Source organism: Lichenostomus cassidix, chromosome 4A (assembly GCF_008360975.1).
Source record: "Lichenostomus cassidix isolate B80296 chromosome 4A, HeHo_3.0, whole genome shotgun sequence".
Classification (NCBI taxonomy): domain Eukaryota; kingdom Metazoa; phylum Chordata; class Aves; order Passeriformes; family Meliphagidae; genus Lichenostomus; species Lichenostomus cassidix.
The window spans coordinates 1,208,439-1,225,893 of NC_139485.1; the positions used below are offsets into that span (position 1 = coordinate 1,208,439).

The window sequence follows — 17,455 nt, forward strand, 5'->3', positions numbered from 1 at the left end:
AGCCTCCCCCACCCTCGAGCAAAGCTCCCAGTGCTTGGAGACATTCCCAGCATAGTGCTGGAGCTGCTGCTCCAGCCTGGCACAGTGCTAGTGGCAGCAGCAGCTCTGGGAAGAGCCCTGAGCTCCCAGGGATGCTCTGGCCCTGCTGGTCCTAGTGCAGATCCTTCCCTGCCAGCTCCTTTTCCACCCCCTCCTTCACATTCCTGCTGCTTTTGCCTGTTTCTCCTTTTCCAGGGCAAGGGAGAGCCTGGATATGCAGGGAATGGTGCCCAAGGTGTTTCCCAATCCTTCCTTTTGCCCAGCAGCTGCACCAAAAGATCACATCCACCTTAAATCCACTCAGGGGGAAAATGATTTCCATTGCTCATGAAAAATTCAGCATTTCCTCCATGCAATATTTGCTCTGCTCAGGAAGCAGCGTCCAGCTCTGGCAGGAGCTGTTTGGTGACAGATGTGTCACTCTGCAGGGGGTGGCCCTTCTGTCCCTGTCCCATTGCTGCCATGGGCACGGCTGGGGCTGGATGTGGTGCCAAGGCTTCCCTGGCAGCAGGGATGAGCTTCCTCAGGGAACAGGGGATGGAGGGGGAGGGAGCTGTGGCTCAGGTGGTGCCCCAGGCCATTTTTGGAGGTGGCTGGGAGTTTTCCAATGTTTTTGCTGGAGCAGGGGTTTTGAGGGACATCCTCTGGATGAATTGGGTGCTGGGGGGAGAACCATTCCAGAGCAGGACTTGGTGGTCACCTGGAATTCTGCAGGTGACAAGGAATCCCATCCCTGTGGAAGAGCCTGGGCAGATCCTTACTGGGCCTGATCCCATCAAAGACTGAAAGCTGGGAAAATCTCACATTTTGTGCATGGAAAAAACTCACTCCAGCCTTGGTTTCTGCTCTGTGGGAGCAGCTTTGGATGGAGCTCGGAGCAGCCTGGGCTGGAGGAAGGTGCCATGGCAGGAGGTGACTCTGGATGTCCTTCAGAGCTTTTTTCCAACCCAAACCATTCCATGATTCCCAGTTTGGGAGGGAGGTGGGAGACAAGAAGTCCCAGAGCCAGGCTCAGTCAGGAGTTAAACCCCAGCCAAGGGATGAGGAAGGCACAGGCAGATGTTACAGCCAGATGTGCTGCAGGGTAATTCCACTGAGCTCCTCTCAATTCCCGCCTCCCGTTTTATGCCCACTCAGCATTTTTCCACGCTTCCTTAGGCAGGGATTTGTGCCTTTTCCAGCTGCTGTGCCTTTGGCTCTGTGCCTGCTGTGTCCCCCTGGAGAGGGGAGCACTCAGCCGTGCTCAGCCTCTCCTCCAGCTCCTGCAAATATTGGGAGCATCAGCTTCCTTCTGCCTGAGTGCCATTCCTGCTGCTCAGAGGGAGGGAAGGAATTAGGAAATGACAGGACATTAATTCCAGTCAAAGCCATGGAACAGGGAGATGCAGGAGAGCATCCTGAGCCCTGTGGGAACAGCAAAACATGGAATGCTCTGGGTTGGAAAAGAGCTGAAAGCTCATCCAGTGCCACCCCTGCCATGGCAGGGACACCTTCCACTGTCCCAGGGTGCTCCAAGCCCTGTCCAACCTGGCCTTGGACACTTCCATAGGGAACCTTTCCATACGGAATCCCTTCAATCCAAGGGATCTTGGAGAAGGTGCTTGGTCTGTAAATAATGACCCCATTTTCATTTCCAAGGGCAAAAGAAGTTGCTGGGTGATGTTTGGCAAAGCCTCCAGCCTTTTTCTGATGGAAAAACCAACCACCATCATTATTCAGAGCAGATTTTCCAGCCCTGCCTGGCATTGCCACGGAATTGTGTCTGGAATTCGTGGGAGCATAGCAGGGCTGGCAGCTGAGAATTCCAGCAGGAGAAGGGAGGGCACAGCCTGAGTCTCCTGTGCCATCCCTGTCACTGGGCTCCTTATGGAGTCAGGAGAATCCAGGGAACAAATGCTTTCACCTCCTCAGCTGGGATTTTTCAATTGCAGTTAAATCCACTGGGAAAGCAGCTCTTAGGTGGCTCAGAGGGACAAGCAAAGGTTTGGGTGGGAAAAGGGGGAATTAAAGGGTTTGGGCTGGGCTGAGGGGAGTCTCTGTGTGCTTCATCCTGTCTGTATCCAGGCTTGGATCAGAGTGGGAGGAGTTGAATGGAAAGAAATCAGGTTTAGGTTGAATATTGGGAGGAAGGTTTTAACAGTCAGGGTTGGGAGGGGTTGGGATAGATTTCCCAGAGAAGCTGTGGCTGCCCCTGGATCCCTGGAAGTGTCCAAGGCCAGCTTGGACAGGGCTTGGAGCAACCTGGGACAGTGGAAGGTGTCCCTGCCCATGGCAGGTGTGGCACTGGATGAGCTCTAAGGTCCTTCCAACCCAAACCATTCCAGGATTCCCATTTCTCTCTTGGGATGTTCCAGGAGACACTCACAAACAAACATCATAAACACTCCCAAAGAGCACAGGGAGGAAACATCCCCACCACACCCAGAGCCCACTGCTGCCCAGCCCAGCTCCCAAATCCAGGATCTGCCAAAGGAAAAGGAGAAGCTGATCCCAGACACAGCAGTTCCATGGGATCTCCAGACTGGAGAACACAGCACAGAGCTCAAACCCCTCCAGGGCCACTTTGGGCAGGATTTAGCTCATCTCCCACCACCCTGATTCATTCCTCAGAGCCCCAAACCAGTGCAGCTGGCCCAGGATGTCCAAGCTGCATTCAGTTTTCCCTTCTCCCTAAATTTTGGGATGATCTGAACCTGTGGAGCCAAACCTTGTGCTGCACCAGAGCCTTGGTGGTGCTGAACATCAGCACAGGAGGGACATTGCCAGGGCTGGGAGGGTTGGGACATCTGGGGTTTTCCTGTCTTTGGCCCTGGGAGATGAATTTTAAAAGGGGATAAAGCAAAATAGAAAGAAACATCCCAACCAAATCCCCCCTGGAGCTGGAATTCTGGGGTTGGTAGGTAACAGGTGAGCTCAATTCTCCAAAATCCAAATGCAAAGCAGCACCAAGCAGGTTTGTTCACATTTTCCCATTAATCCCGAGCTGGAGAGCCCAAAGAGCACAGCCAGGCAGGGCTCTGGTGGCCCCAGGTGACCCCACACTCCCTGAGAGCCTCTGCCAAGCCATTCCTGATCTCTTGTGTGTGTGTGTGTGTGTGTGTCCCACCAGGGTGTCCCAATGGATGGAATCTGTGGGACACACATCCAGACAAGATCAAGGTTTGATCCAACCTGAATTAGAAAATAAAAAGAGGATTTTCCCTCCTTTCCCCAATGTTTTCAAAGCCCCAGACCAGTGAGATGGTGATAAAAGTAATCAGTTCTGATTAATATCTATTAATTCATCACACTGAGCAGGCTATTAAGATTTCTTTTTCTGATAGACTGTACAGATAATCGGATTAATTAAATTAAACTGATTTATAAGAGGAGAGGGGGGAAGAGAAGGAGAATTGGACACAGGGAAAAGTGGGACTCTAAGATCTGAGTTTTCCTGTCAGCTGGGAATCCCACAGGAGCTGATCAGCTGGAATTCCATGGACTTTGCTCCCTAGCTCTTTATAGAAACTGGAATGGTGGCTCCAGCTCCAACCATTAACTCTGCCAAGGCCACCCCTCACCCCTGTCTCCAAGTGCCACATCCCCAGGGCTGTGAAATCCCTGCAGGGATGGGGACTCCAGGGCTGGACAAGCTTTCCTGTGGAGAAATCTTCCCTAATATCCAACCTGAACCTCCCTGTCACCCCCTGAGGCCATTTCCCCTTGTCCTGTCACTTGTTATGGATGTCACTTGTCACTTGTTCGCATGAAGAGAGCACTACCTGCCTGGGGGAGGTGCTGCACATCCTCCAGGAAAACTCCTCCAGAGGCAAATCCAAGCTCAGGTCTGCTGGGATGAAAGCCCTTGGATGGTTCTCACATCCATCAGGGCCACCAAGGCCCCAAATCCCTGCACTCCTCTTGTCCAGGGCTCCTCCTGAGCCAGAGGAAAACAGGAGGGAGCAAAGTTCCAAGGCATCCCTCCCAAAAATGATTCCTTTTTGTGCTTCCAAATGCTGCTGGAGGAGCCAGGCAGGCTCAGACAGCTGAAGGCCAGGAGGAACTGGCAGGGAATCAGCCAGACGCAGACTTGGAGCAACTCCTTGGGAGCCTCTAATCAGTTCCTGTTCCACCCAATCCATCAGCAGGGGATAAACAGCCTTGGGAATGTGCAGCACAGGGGAAATGTCACTTTGTCACTCAGGCCAGGCTGAGCTCCATGGCTCAGAGCCACTCGGGGCCAGCAGCACATCCCAGTCCCTGTCACCTCCACCCTTCCCAAGGGACTGTCCCTGCCCAGGGCAGGGCTTGGAATGAGATGGGCTGGAAGGTGCCTTCCAATCCAGGATTTGGTGATTCTTGATCCTTCCCCTCCTGGAAACCTTGAAAGGATAAACTGTCCATTCAGGAAGCTCTGGAGCTCTGTCCCTGCAGGGCTCTGCTCTTCCCAGCCACCCTCAGGAGAAGAACTTTCCCCTGGGATCAGAGCAGTTGATGCAGGAGGTCAGAGCTGTGCTCCAAAGCCCCTTCCAAGCCCCAGGAATGCTCTGCTCTCCTCCCAGCGCTGTCCCTGGCAGGGCTGGCACTGCTGGATCACTCCCAGCCATGCAGCACGCAGGGCACGTGGCCAGGGAAACATGCCAACCGAGTTCCCTGGCACGGGGCTGGGATAGGGATGTGCTTTCCAAAATCCATCCTGGGCTGGCAAAGTCACATTGATGCTCTTGTGCCTTTCCCTGCCCAGCTGCACATCGGGGTGGTGAATCCACCCTGCAGGGTGGAATTGATGTTCCCAGCACAATTCCAGCTCCTGGTGCTGCTGGGCCCTGGCTGGGGGTGGCTCTGGACTTGTCCTTGGCACTGGGAATTCAGTTCCAGGGAAAAGGGACAGGGACTGGGAGCTGAAGGATGAGGGTGGCATGGGAAGGAGTGGACAGGACAAGCCATGGACCCATTTGGGTTGGAGATCACAGAATCCCTGAGCCTGGAAAAGCCCTCTGGAGCCATCAAATCCAACCATTCCCCAGCACTGAGCCATGGCCCCAAGTGCCACATCCACAGGGCTTTTAAACCCCTCCAGGGATGAGACTCCACCACTGCCCCAGAAAGATTTTTCCAGTGCTGGACAGCCCTTCCTGGGAAGAAATGAGTGAAGATGAGAAGGATCTCCCTCTCAGAAGAGTGGTGGGGATAAAACTCCTGGCTCCTCTCTAGGTGGAATTTGCTCCATCCAGAGGATTTTCTGTGTGATGAGGTTGGGGCTGGATGACCTTGGAGGACAATTCCAGACAAAGCCACAGCTCTGCACTGCTGTTGATGTGGGAGAGCCGCAGTTTGGAGCAGAGATCATCCAAAGCTGTGGAGTTTGGAGCTCCATCCCCATTCCCAAGGGGCTCTAGCACATCAGGAGTTTGCCAGGAATTCCCTGCGTATCCCAGGAGCAGCTTGGTCCTTCCTGAGGCATGTGAGCCATTGCTGGGCACCTCAGGGTGAAAGGAGCTTCCTGATCTCCTGAAAATGCTCCCCTTGTCCCGTGGTGACCTGCAGAGTCCCCAGCCTGCAGGGTGTCCCCATGTCCCTGAGCACCAGGATTCCTCACCAGTAGCACTAACACAGCTCCTGAAATATGTCCAGGCTGGGAAACATGGAAATGTTGAGGCTGCAATCCCTTCCATTTGTAGGAGAGAGTGGGGAGGGCACAGCTGGCTTTGCTCTGGGGGATTTCCTGCTGCCCAGACGGATCCTCCTGTCCCCTGTCCCTGCAGCAGCAGCACTCCCAGGCTGGCTCTGGGAGCCAGATGGCACCTTCATGGCAGGGCAGTGCCTTGGCACAGCCTGAGGAACAGACTGGCTGCACCAGGCTCCCACAGGTCCCTCCTGTCACCCACCTGCCACCTCCTCCCTTCTTCTCATCACAGCTCAGCTCAGGTCTGACTGAACAGCACCTCAATAAATGCCCTGGACATGAAAATGCAAGTGTTTGGGGGAGTTTTGCAGCCCAGGTTGTTCCCAGATCACTGATCCACATCCCAGAAACCCCGCAGGGTTTTCACAGGATTTTTTTAATCCATTAACTTATGTTTGCTGGAGCTTTCCCTGCATCCTGCAGAGGACCCAAGCATCCACAGGAGAGTGACTTTGTGACAAAGCAAAGGCCATGGGAGCTGCTTCAGCAAAAGGCTGGACTCACTGGGTTGTCCTGGGAGAAGAGTTCAGCCTGGAGAATTCCCTTGGAGGGAAAAATTCTCCAGAGGGATGGCAGAGAGTGCAAGGCAGAGAAGCTGGGAGGGCTCTGTGTCCCACATCCCACACCCCACTCACTCTGTGCTGCTTTTCAGGAGATGTTCCTGCAATGGCAATGCCATCCCTGACCCTTTCCCTCTGAGGCTGAAATATTCCCAACCCTGCTCCAGCTGACCATTCTGGCCTGAAATCCAGCAGTGTTTGGGGTCCTAAATCAGGATTTTAATTCACCAGCTTGAAAGGGGTCACAAGTCAAGGTCTGGGTCAGACATCTGTGCTTCGGGGATGAGCAGTTCCAACGTGTCCATCCAGTCCTGCCTCCAGGAATCACACGGGATGGATGGACACTCCTTTGTTCCTCCTGGCAAATCCTGCCATGGAAGGAAGCAGGTCCCTGATGCAGCATTTCCACCATCCCAGAACTCCGTGGTGATGATCCTGGTTCCATCAGAGCACCCCAGAACACCCCGCCGTGCTGATCCACCCAACCTGCATCCCCAGCAGCTCCCCGCTTCGGGAGGAGCTCCCCGCGCTCTCCTCCTCCTCCCTGCCGCTCTCCCGCCTGAGCTCTCCTAATGAAAAGCCAATTAAAGCGCACCATTAAGCAGCGCCTTTTTCCTGCCTTGTCCGACCCGATCTGTCACCGCAAGGCCGCGACAGCCGCGGCGCGAGGTGGCAGCCGCTGCTAAAAATGGCCTGGCTCAGCTGCGGCAGTGAATTATTGAAGGAGCTCCCACTCCGCCGGGGTCACACGGGTGTGGCCGCTCGGTCCCCGCGGCTGCAAAGCCACCTGAGCTCCCGGCAGAAGCAGATTAACCCCTTTTTATAGAAGCTGGCGGCGGCTGGAGTTTCCTGGATGTCCGTGGAGCCGCAGGGAGCACAGCCACCGAGGGGACATCGCTTCTGTCGCTTCTGTCGCTTCTGTCGCTTCTGTCGCTTCTGTCGCTTCTGTCGCTTGTCCTTAACTTCAGGCGCTCGGAGCTCCGTGCTCCCGGCGGAGCTGGGCGGCTCCAGCAGGAGCGAGGTGAAGAAGAGAGGAAAAGATGGGGTTTAGGGATCCCGGCGGGAGTTTCCTGCTGATTTCTGGGAATGTGAGAGCCTGCGCGGGGTCAGGGACTCAGGGCTGAGAGAGCCTTCAGTGAGCTCTTCTCGCTCCAAACCCCGCGGTCGGATTTTAATTGATCCCGGAGAGGGAATGGCGGGAGGAAAAGGTTGCTCAGAGGGAAGATAAACGAGAAATGAGGCTGGGGAAGCACCAGGAGGAGCAGGGATGCTGCACAGGGGGATTTTCCCGCTGGAGATGCAGCCAGGAGACCCTGATGGGATTAAAAATAATCGGTGCCCCAAATGCCCTAAAAATAATGCAGTGCCCCACAGGAGTCTGGCACTCAGGGATTCTGCTGCCTTTTTAGGACTTTTTACTCCACTTTGTTTAAGGATGAAAGATTCTTGCCTCCAGTCCTGGCTCGTGAATCACCGCAGTGGCACAGAGGAATCTGGACCCTTCTGACACCCATGAATTAGGGGATTTTTCCTCTGGTAAATATTCCTGCCTCCACACGAGTTCCCTTTGTTATCTCTGGGTAAGGAGCTGGTGGAGCAGCAGCAGCTCTCTGGGACAACATCTTTGCAACGTGATGGATCACGAGATCCTCATCCCAGCAGGGCTCACAATCAATTTATTATATTTTGGACTTTTTTCACCAAGGAAAAAATCAGGCAATGGAAACATTTCTGTCTCATTTCCAGTTTGCACCCCTCAGTCCTTAAAAATCCAAATTGAAGGAGCTTCTGAGGAGTTTTGGGGCAGCACAAGGGGTTTTAGCAGTGCTGGAGAGCAGACAGGACCCTGTGGGCTGGGGATGAGGAGGATGAGGCACCGTGGGATGAAGGGATTTGTGTCCAAGCTCAGAAAACCTGGGAATAGCAGCCAGGAAGTGATGGCAGGGCCTTGCTTGCAATCACTCTGTGCAATCCCAGAGAGGACACAAACAAACCCACAGCAATCCCTTCCCTGCCTTCTCTTGGGATGGGGATGAATCATCTGCCATGTGGTGGCTGATAAAAGTCTCCAGAAGCCAGAGAGGGACCCAAATTCCTGCTCCACTCTTCTCGGAAGAACTTGTAAAAGCTGCTTTGTAAAACTTCTTGGCAGCTCCAGAGTTCCCAGACCCCCTGGCTGTTCTGTGGTGCCAAACATCTTCCCCTTCCCTGGAGATCCCATTCCCAGCTGCCTCTGGACACACCAGCAGTGGTCTGGAGGGTTTGCGTGATTTCCATGTCAGCTCATGGAAATATTGACACCAAGTTGGGCACAATTTTTGTCCCACATGAGCCTCGGGGATGTGAGGATAAAGTACTGAGGCAACTGGGAAAAGGGAAAGGGGGGAAAGGAAGGGAAAGGGAAAGGGGGAAAAAGAAAGGGAAGTGCCATCGTTGCTCCTGTCCTGAGCTCTCATCCCAGCTCTCCCAGCACAGCCTCCAGGGTAAATTGGTTTAAATAGGATTTTAGGGAATATTTCTTCACCCAAGGGTTTGTCCAGCCCTGGAACAGCTGCCCAGGGTGGAATCACCATTCCTGCAGGGATTTAAAAGCTGTGTGGATGTGGTTTTTGAGGACCTGTGTGAGTGGTGGCCTTGGCAGTGCTGGGGAATGGTCTCAGCTCTCAGAGGACTTTTCCAATGTTGGTGATTCCATAATTCCATAACCCTGCAGCCTCACAGCTCCCACTCCAGGCAGTGCTTCCACCTCACCAAGGCCACTGGGCAGAGCCTTTTCCATAGGGAATCTCCAGTGAATTCCCTGGGCAGCCTTACTTTTGCAGCCTTCCAAAGGCATTGTCCAATCCAGGTTATTTTTAGGCTCAATTCCTGAGGAAGCCAGGTTAATGTGATGGGAGCTGTGTGTGCAAGAGTGAGTCCCTGCCTCTTCCTCCTCCAGATATTTGGGATTCTTTGGCCAGTTCCAACTAAATTGTATGGAACATTTTGAGGCCTCAAAGAAATTGTAACAGAGTCAGGAAAACAGGAGTGGACAGAGGAGAAAATTCATGGAAGTGCTTCCAGCAAAACCCACAGCCCCAGTGCCTTGTGGCTTCCAGGACACTGAGTGGGCAACCATTCCCACTGGGAATATGAGGGGTTTTAGGGATTTACAGCCCACAAGAGCTGGACCATTAACTTGGATCATGGCTGGTCAACTTGGTCACAGCATCCTCCAGAGACAGAGAGTTGTGAGCCAGCAGAGCTGGAAATTCCCTGGCAATTCTTTGAAGAACTTTCAGTCATGTTGGAGCAAACTTCCAGAAGAATGGGACAAAACCACACTGGATTTCATCCCAATCCCAATGATCAAACAGGCTCATGGTGGCTAAATTGTCCCCCAGCCAATTTCAAAGATGTTTCAAGTACCTGATGAGCAAATCTCCATCATCTTTCCATCCATCCATCCATCCATCCATCCATCCATCCCTCCATCCATCACCCATCCATCCCATCCAGCTTTTGGTTAGACTCAAACCCAGCTGTTTCACCCAACAGTCTGATGAGGAGGAATTGGTCTCATTTATAACTCTCCCCCATTTATAAATATATCCTACAAAATAACCACAGGGCAGAGTTTCTGCAGTTTATGGGAAAATAATCAAAGAGCCCTGGGATACAAGAAAACAACAAGGAGAAACCCAAACAGAAAAAATTCCTTGGGTATGAGTGCCCAGACTCAGGGATTTGATTTGTAGGAGAAGAAGAAATTGTATCTTCTGCCCTCACAAAATTTAACAGGGACAAAAATCCATGGATAAACTCAGGCCAGCTCTGCTGTCACAGGATGTTGGTATTGAAGCTTCATCAGACTTTTAGGAAATGGGCAAATATTGGGATTTTTTTGGAGTTGTCATATTTTCCTGGTTTTACACCCAACCAGCATTTTCAAGCAAACTGAAAAGAACTGGATACTCTTTCCTTGCTTGGTTTTTCCAGCCTAGGCAAACAGGCTGCTACAACAGCCTCAGCTCCTTCTGATCCCACTGGTGTCATTCCTGCCCTGGGAAAGGGGATCTCAGCCCCTACAGCTCAAGAACATAAAATCATCCCAGCAATAGCAATAGTTCGGATGCTGCAAGGTTTTTGCCAGCTGGATTTGGAATTAGACCCAAATCATGGACTGAATCATGGAATGGTTTGGGTTGGAAGGGAACTTAAAGCTCATCCATCCAACCCCTGCCATAGCAGGGACACCTCCCACTATCCCAGGTTTCTCCAAACCTGTCCAGCCTGGCCTTGGACACTTCCAGGGATCCAGGGGCAGCCACAGCTTCTCTGGGAATTCTATTCCAGGGCCTCCCCACCCTCACAGGGAGCAATTCCTTCCCAATATCCCATCTAAATCTCCCTTCTTTTAATTAAAGCCCTTCCCCCTTGTCCTGGCACTATCTGCCTCTGTTAGAAGTCCCTCTCCCTCCTTTTTTACAAGCTCCACAACATTCCCAGGGGATGGTGAGAGTCCCCCTGGAATTCCCCAATCCCTCCTGGCCCCAGCGCGGGGCTGTGTGGGGACTGGGAATGCAGAGACAAGGAATGTGGGAACGGGGTGTGGGGATGGGGGATGCAGAGACAGGGGATGTGGGGATGGGGGATGCAGAGACAGGGGATGTGGGGATGGGGATACAGAGGCAGGGGATGTGGGGCCGCGGAGTGCAGGCACAGGGGATGTGGGGGTGCGGGCTGTGGGGACAGGAGGTGTGGTTACGGGGATGCGGGGACAGAGGATGTGGGGCCGGGGGGGCGCAGCCGGGCGGCGGGGGATGGAGGCGGAGGGAAGGCGGGGGAAGGCGGTCCCGGGGACAGCGGGGGACGGCGCTCGCCGCCTTCCCGGCCATAAAACGGCGGGGCCAGGGCCGGGCTGGCGGAGAGGAGCGGCGGGGAGCGGCTCGGCACGGAGCGGCTCGGCACGGAGCGGCTCGGCACGGAGGGCAGCGCGGCGGAGCAGCCGGGCCGCCCTGCGCAGGTAACGGGGGCAGAGGGGTCGGGGTGCCCCGGCCGGGGAGCGCTGGGACCGCTGCTGCTCCCGGCGCTGAACCGGGCTGGCCCCGCCGCTGGCCCCGCCGCTGTCGCCGCCGGCTCCGTGCCTGGGGCGGGCAGCGGGGACAGCGGGGACGGTGGGGTCGCTCTCCCTGTGCCCCCCGAGCCCCCAGCCCACCACGGACAGCCCCCCAGGCTCCTCCAGCCGTGACAAAAGGCTGCGAGCTCCGGGCACGGGCGGCTCCTGCCCGCTGGGCTGTGCCGTGGGCATGGAACGGCCAGGGAAAAGGACCCCGAGCACTGCGGGAGGGGACTGGGAACTGGGGGACAGCGCTGATCCGCTTTCCATCCTTCCGTCTCTTCCTTGCCCAAGTCACTCCCTGCTCAAAGACGATTCTCCCCATGAGCCGGGAGGAGCAGTGTGGCCGCGGAGCGCTGGCTCAGCTCTGCCCCCGTGCCCAAAAGTGCCCACAGAGTTCTATCTTTGTCCTTTAGTTTCTCCGAAATCGGTGTTGGGGTCCTTTGGAGCAGCTCCTGGGAAGCTTTGCAGCAGCACACGGGGATGGAGCGAGACTTTGGGCTGTTTCTGGGGTGTGGGACAAATCCCGGGGGGTCCCAAGCTCCGAGCAGACCCAGGGCAGCACCAACACCACCCGGGGAGGGGGCAGAGCTGGAGGTCAGCCCAGGGAGCCCTTTCCCTCCGTGGTCTCCCAGATTCCTGCCCAGAGCACGGCATGGATCCAGGTTCCGGCTGCTGAGCCAGGTTTATGTAAGCTGCTGATTTGCAGTGTCAAGAGATATCCAAGGATCGGCTTGCCTTTGGAAAATGTATAAATCCATGGCATCTGGCCCGAGGCTGTAGCAGCAGCCCAAGATTTGTCTTGGTCCCAGCCTCTTGGAGAGGTTCTGCTATCTCCCAGCTTGGCTTCGAGTCTGCCTTGAGCACTTTCCAGGAGCAAGGGCAGAGCAGGAGTGCTGAAAGCTCTGTCCCTCTGTCCCTCTGTCCCTCTGTCCCTCTGTCCCTCTGTCCCTCTGTCCCTCTGTCCCTCTGTCCTTCACAGCGCTGCTGCCGCTTTTCCCCAGCCCCGGGGGTGCTCCTGGCATGGCACCCCAACCCCACCCGCCCCTGCTCCGCGGGGCCCCTGCGCCCAGAGCTCCTCCCCGGGCAGGCTGGCAGCTCCTCCCGCCCCTCAGGATGTCGGGCTGGCTGTCCCCGGGGTGTGCCAGCCCTGCCTTTCCTGTTGTTGACAGCAGCCCCAAGTCCCCCACCTTCCTGGGCAGAGGGGCTGAGCCCTGCCCTGTTGGGGAGCTCAGGTGGAGATGGCACAGTCACACCGCGGGCAGCGTGCCACGGAAGGGGAGGTGGCTTTGGATAATGCTGCCTGTTCCAAGAGCTAGGGTTTGGGGAAGAGAGATGAATTCCAGACTCCTGGAGGGACAAGGAGCTGGTCCTGCCCTGCTTGCTAACCCAGACTGGGCACTAGTAGTGGCTGGACAGTACTGGGTTGAACTGAATGATTTTGGAGAACTTTTCCAATCTAAATAATTCTATAATTCCATGTGTGATCTGGCTTGGGATCTTCTCCTATCACTTGGGACTGGGGAGATTGGTTGGGATCCTTTGGGATCACCTCTGATCTCTTGGATTTGGGACAATGGCTCAGGACCCCGTGGGATCCCCTCCAGTCAGTCGGGATCAGGACAACGGGCTGTTTTGCAGCACTTTAACCCGGTTTGAACCCGTTTGTGCCGCAGGTGGGAGCAGCAGGAGCTCACGATGGCCCTGGCAGAGCCGGCGGGCTGTGCCAAAGGCGGCGAGGACAGCTCCCCCTTCCCTGACATCATCGAGCTGAACGTGGGGGGACAGGTGTACATCACCCGGCACCCCACGCTGGTCAGCGTGCCCGGCTCGCTGCTCTGGGAGATGTTCACCCAGAAGAACGTCCGCTCGCTGGCCCGCGACAGCAAGGGCCGCTTCTTCGTGGATCGGGACGGCTTCCTGTTCCGCTACATCCTGGATTACATGCGGGACCAGCAGCTGGTGCTGCCCGAGCACTTCCCGGAGCGCGGCCGGCTGCAGCGGGAGGCCGAGTACTTCATGCTGCCGGAGCTGGTGAAGCTGCTGGCGCCCAAGCTCAGCAAGCAGAACTCGCTGGGGGACGATCCGTGCCAGAGCGACCCCGAGGAGCTGTCCCCCGGCGCTGACACCGCCCGCAGCCTGAGCTCGGCCGCTGCTCAGCTGCCCAGCGCAGTGTCCGGCGGTGCCGGCGCCGCCGAGGGCCGCAGGGCCGGCTTCATCACCATCGGCTACCGCGGCTCCTACACGCTGGGCAGGGACAGCCAGACGGACGCCAAGTTCCGCAGGGTGGCTCGGATCATGGTGTGCGGCAAGACCTCGCTGGCCAAGGAGGTCTTTGGGGACACCTTGAACGAGAGCAGGGACCCGGACAGGCCCCCGGAGAGGTACACGTCCAGGTACTACCTCAAATTCACCTTCCTGGAGCAAGCCTTTGACAAACTGGCCGACGCCGGCTTCCACATGGTGGCCTGCAACTCCACGGGCACCTGTGCCTTCGCCCACGAGCAGACGGACGACAGGATCTGGACCTCTTACACCGAATATGTTTTCTATCGTGAGTGACACAAAACCAACCCTCCACCGACCGACCACCGACTGTCCCTTTCCCGTCCCGTGCTGGCTGTGGCCTAGAAGGTAGAGATCCATCCATCCCCGAATCCCGGCGTCCTCCCTTTGCCTCCTTTTCGGTTGATCTTGGGTTGTTTTCCCTCCTCCTTGCTCCACGCTGAACCTGCCCAGCTCTTCCTTGTAGCGGCTGCTGACCACCAACCTTCCTCCCTCTCCGACTTCTGCAGTAGCTCCCAACCCTCCCCGGATGTGTGAACTCGGACACTCGGACGTGGCAGGGGTGGGAGGGGTGGGACACTCCAGACACAGCTCCGGGCTGGGATTCCTGCAGCTGGATGAGCTTGGACACCGAACTGGGCTCTCTGCCTCCGTGGGATTTTGCTGCACACACTGTGACCTGCCAGGGGGGTTGGGAGAGGAATCACTGGGATAAAGCCATGGAAAGGTGGGAAGCAGAGGCGGGGAGGGGGTGGGGGTTGCAAAGTGGCAGCCTGGCAGCGCGGCTGGATCGGCAGGAGCTCTGTAAGCAGCTTAGCCTGGGACTGCAGCGCTTGGGAAGGGGAGAGGCTCCCCTTGTGCTCGCAGTGCTGAGCTGAGGCATCGCCGCTGCTTTGCAATGCCTTGGGGGGAATTTTTAGGGGGTTTTGGGGAGGGTGGGAGGGGCAGATGATCTGTGCCGAAGGTGAGGGGGAGCGGGGAAGGCTTGATGTGCTCGGGGGGTGCAAAATGCTTACAGAGCTCTCCAACTCCTCGGAGGTTTGTCAGCAAAGAAGTCCCTTCATTTTTTCTTGGAAGCACGGTGGGATTCAAAGGGATGAGGTTGGGACGCTCCAGTGGCAGTCAGGCCACCACTTCACCCAGGAAAGGGAATTTTGGCCGTTTTGGTGATCTCTGGTGGAAGTGTCTCCAATCCCAGCTCTCCAGGCCCTCCCAGGGTGTCCTCCTGGAGCTGCTGCTGCTTTCCACCTTTCTTCCCAAAGTGGAATAAAGGAACGGAGCTGATGGCCGTGTGCCCACGTGCCTGGCTGGCACAGGGACAGGAAAGGTTTGGGGTGGGAGTTCCAAGTGGAGAAGGAGGGAACACAAAGTTCTCAGAGCTCTTGTGCTCTGCCCTGCCCCTGCAGGGCTGCCCACACAGGGGTGGGGGACAGAGTGACCCCTGGGTGATGCCCAGCCCAGCTCTGGCACAGGGCTGGTGCCAGCGCCTGCAGGAGCAGCTGGTGGTGACCCTGATGTCCCCAGCTGCAGCCTGTGCCTGTCCCCAGTGCTCTGCCCCCCATGCCTGGCATCCAGCACCCCTCCCTGGCACCCACTACCCCTCCCTGGCACCCACCACCCATCCATGGCACCCATCATCCATGCCTGCTCTCACCCTCCATCCCTGCTCCTCCATCCCTGCTCTCCCACCCTCATCCCTGCTCTCCCACCCTCCATCCCTGCTCCTCCACCCTCCATCCCTGCTCTCCCACCCTCCATCCCTGCTCCCAGCACCCACCCCAGCCCCTGGGAAGCTCCTGGAGCTGCAGGATCTCCTCCCCAGCTGCACACCAGCCCAGGGGCTGCTCCTGCTCGGGGCTGATGTGGGGAGAAGGTTTGCTGGTTCCTGGAGGGCTTTGGGGCCAGAAAAAAGTTTCAAGCCAAGTTCTCCCTCTCTCCTGGAAGGGGAAGGCAAAAACAGTATTTTGACATTTTTCATGGTCCTGTTCCTCATTCCAACAACCTTTGGAAGAGGAAATGACAACCAGCTTTAAAAAAGGACAAGAAAAAGGAACTTCAGCTCTGTGTGCACACAATTAAACTTTAAATAAAGGGGGAGGGGACCTGCAGCCCATCTTTGCTTTATTTTTTTTGGACTAAAGATTTTCCTGAGCATTGCTAAGTAGGACTGGGAAAAGAAATTGCTGCCTTGGGAGAAATGGGGCTGTTTTGATGTTTTTCCCCACTGGAACTGGGCTGAAAAACTGATGTCCCGGGAGGAGGGATTTTTTCCTGAGGGAGAAACCAGAATGGCAGAGTCACCATTCCAGGGGTTTTGATGTGGCAGGTTCTGGGATCGGGGCTGTTCAACCCAATCCCCCACAGGAAACACGAGCAGGAGTTATTCCTGCATCACTTCAGAGCCCAATGGTTTTCCTGGAAACTGAGACTTCATGGAAAAATCCTTTTGTTGAGATTCATCTCCACAAAAATACGACCACAATCTGAGGTTGTTTCTTTTTCCTGCACATATTTAATTATGGGAAGAGTGTCCTTGTGCTGGTGCCCATGGCTGGGAGGAGAACCTCATTTGATCCCAAGGAAAAATCTTGGATCAAATGGATCAAATTTGCTGGGAAAGGGTGGCATGGAAAAGCACCTCAGTGAGATCTCCTCTGAACAATCCTGGCGAGCTGGGAAAGCCCAGGCAGGGAATGGCTGGAGTGAGCTGGGAGCTCTCTCAGGGCCTCAAGGAGACAGTGGAGAAAGAAATTCCCTGTTGTTGCCTGGTTTTCCTGGAATATTCCTGCATTTCTGTGATTCCCAGACCTCGAGCTCCTGCTGGGCTGTGCCTCAGGTTTGTCCAAAGCACCCAGACCTGCTCTGCTCGTTCCATCCTTGTGCTCCCCCTGAGCATCTCCCACCCCCCAGGGAAAATCCAGCCTCATCCAGCTCCTTTCCCTGCTGGATTTGGACATGGAGGTGGTTTTTCCTTCCCAGGAAGGGGACAGTGCCCTGCTCTTTGGATTTCTGCAGTGCAAACCGGGCTCAGCCAAGCTGCTGGACATGCTGGTGGCAGCATCCAGCTCTTTGCCAGAGATTCTCCCCACCCTTTGCATCCCCAGGCCTGGCAGAGCCCCTGGCTGCTCCCTGGGAATGCTGGCTCTCCGAGGGAAGCCCATGGGCTCGGTGTGGGCAGGAGGTGCAGAGCACACCTGGAGCAGGGCTGGCTAGCACGTGCAGGGGGGGATTAGCCACGCTGGCCAGGAAAACCTGGGCTGGGAGGGATCCCTGGGATTATTGTAATCTGCCCTGCGCTGCAGCTTTTCTCATCCTGCTGGGAACCAGCTGGGGGCTGGGATGGGGTTTGGGATGGGCTTAGGATGGGCTTTGAGACCCCCAGGGGTGTCCAGGTGGCAGATCCCATGGGGAAGGGATGGGCAGAGCATCCCTTGGGAAAGCATCAGCTCTCCCCACAGAGCCCAGCACACCCCAAGGAAGGTTTCCATAAGGAGCTCCCAGCTTCCCAAGGGTGTTTCCCTCCCAGGGGGAGCATAATGCAGCCTTTCATTTCCAGATTCCCAGAAAATAATCCTCCATCCTGAAATAAAATCTCTGGAGGGAAGGAGGCAGAGCAGGAGCTTGGACTGGCCGTGCATTCCCAGGCAGACACCTTCCCACAAATTGCTGGGTGCTCCTCACAAAAACCCAGCTTAGGAAAAGCCAAATCCCATCTGTCTCCACCAGGCACTCCAAGAGAACATCTGGAAACACTTGAAATCCTCTCCAGCCCTGCTACAAGGGGACCTTTTGGTGGCAGAGAAGTCC

General features: G+C 55.9%; 1 protein-coding gene across 1 annotated transcript; it reads left to right on the forward strand.

Moving 5' to 3' along the window:
- Positions 1-11,139: 11,139 nt before the first annotated feature.
- On the forward strand, positions 11,140-16,135 carry LOC146437243 (BTB/POZ domain-containing protein KCTD12-like). The gene is made up of 2 exons (XM_085060001.1): positions 11,140-11,269; positions 13,039-16,135. Exon 2 carries the CDS (start codon positions 13,061-13,063, stop codon positions 13,922-13,924), a length of 864 nt encoding a protein of 287 aa, XP_084916127.1. The 5' UTR covers positions 11,140-11,269; positions 13,039-13,060; the 3' UTR covers positions 13,925-16,135.
- Positions 16,136-17,455: the final 1,320 nt, after the last annotated feature.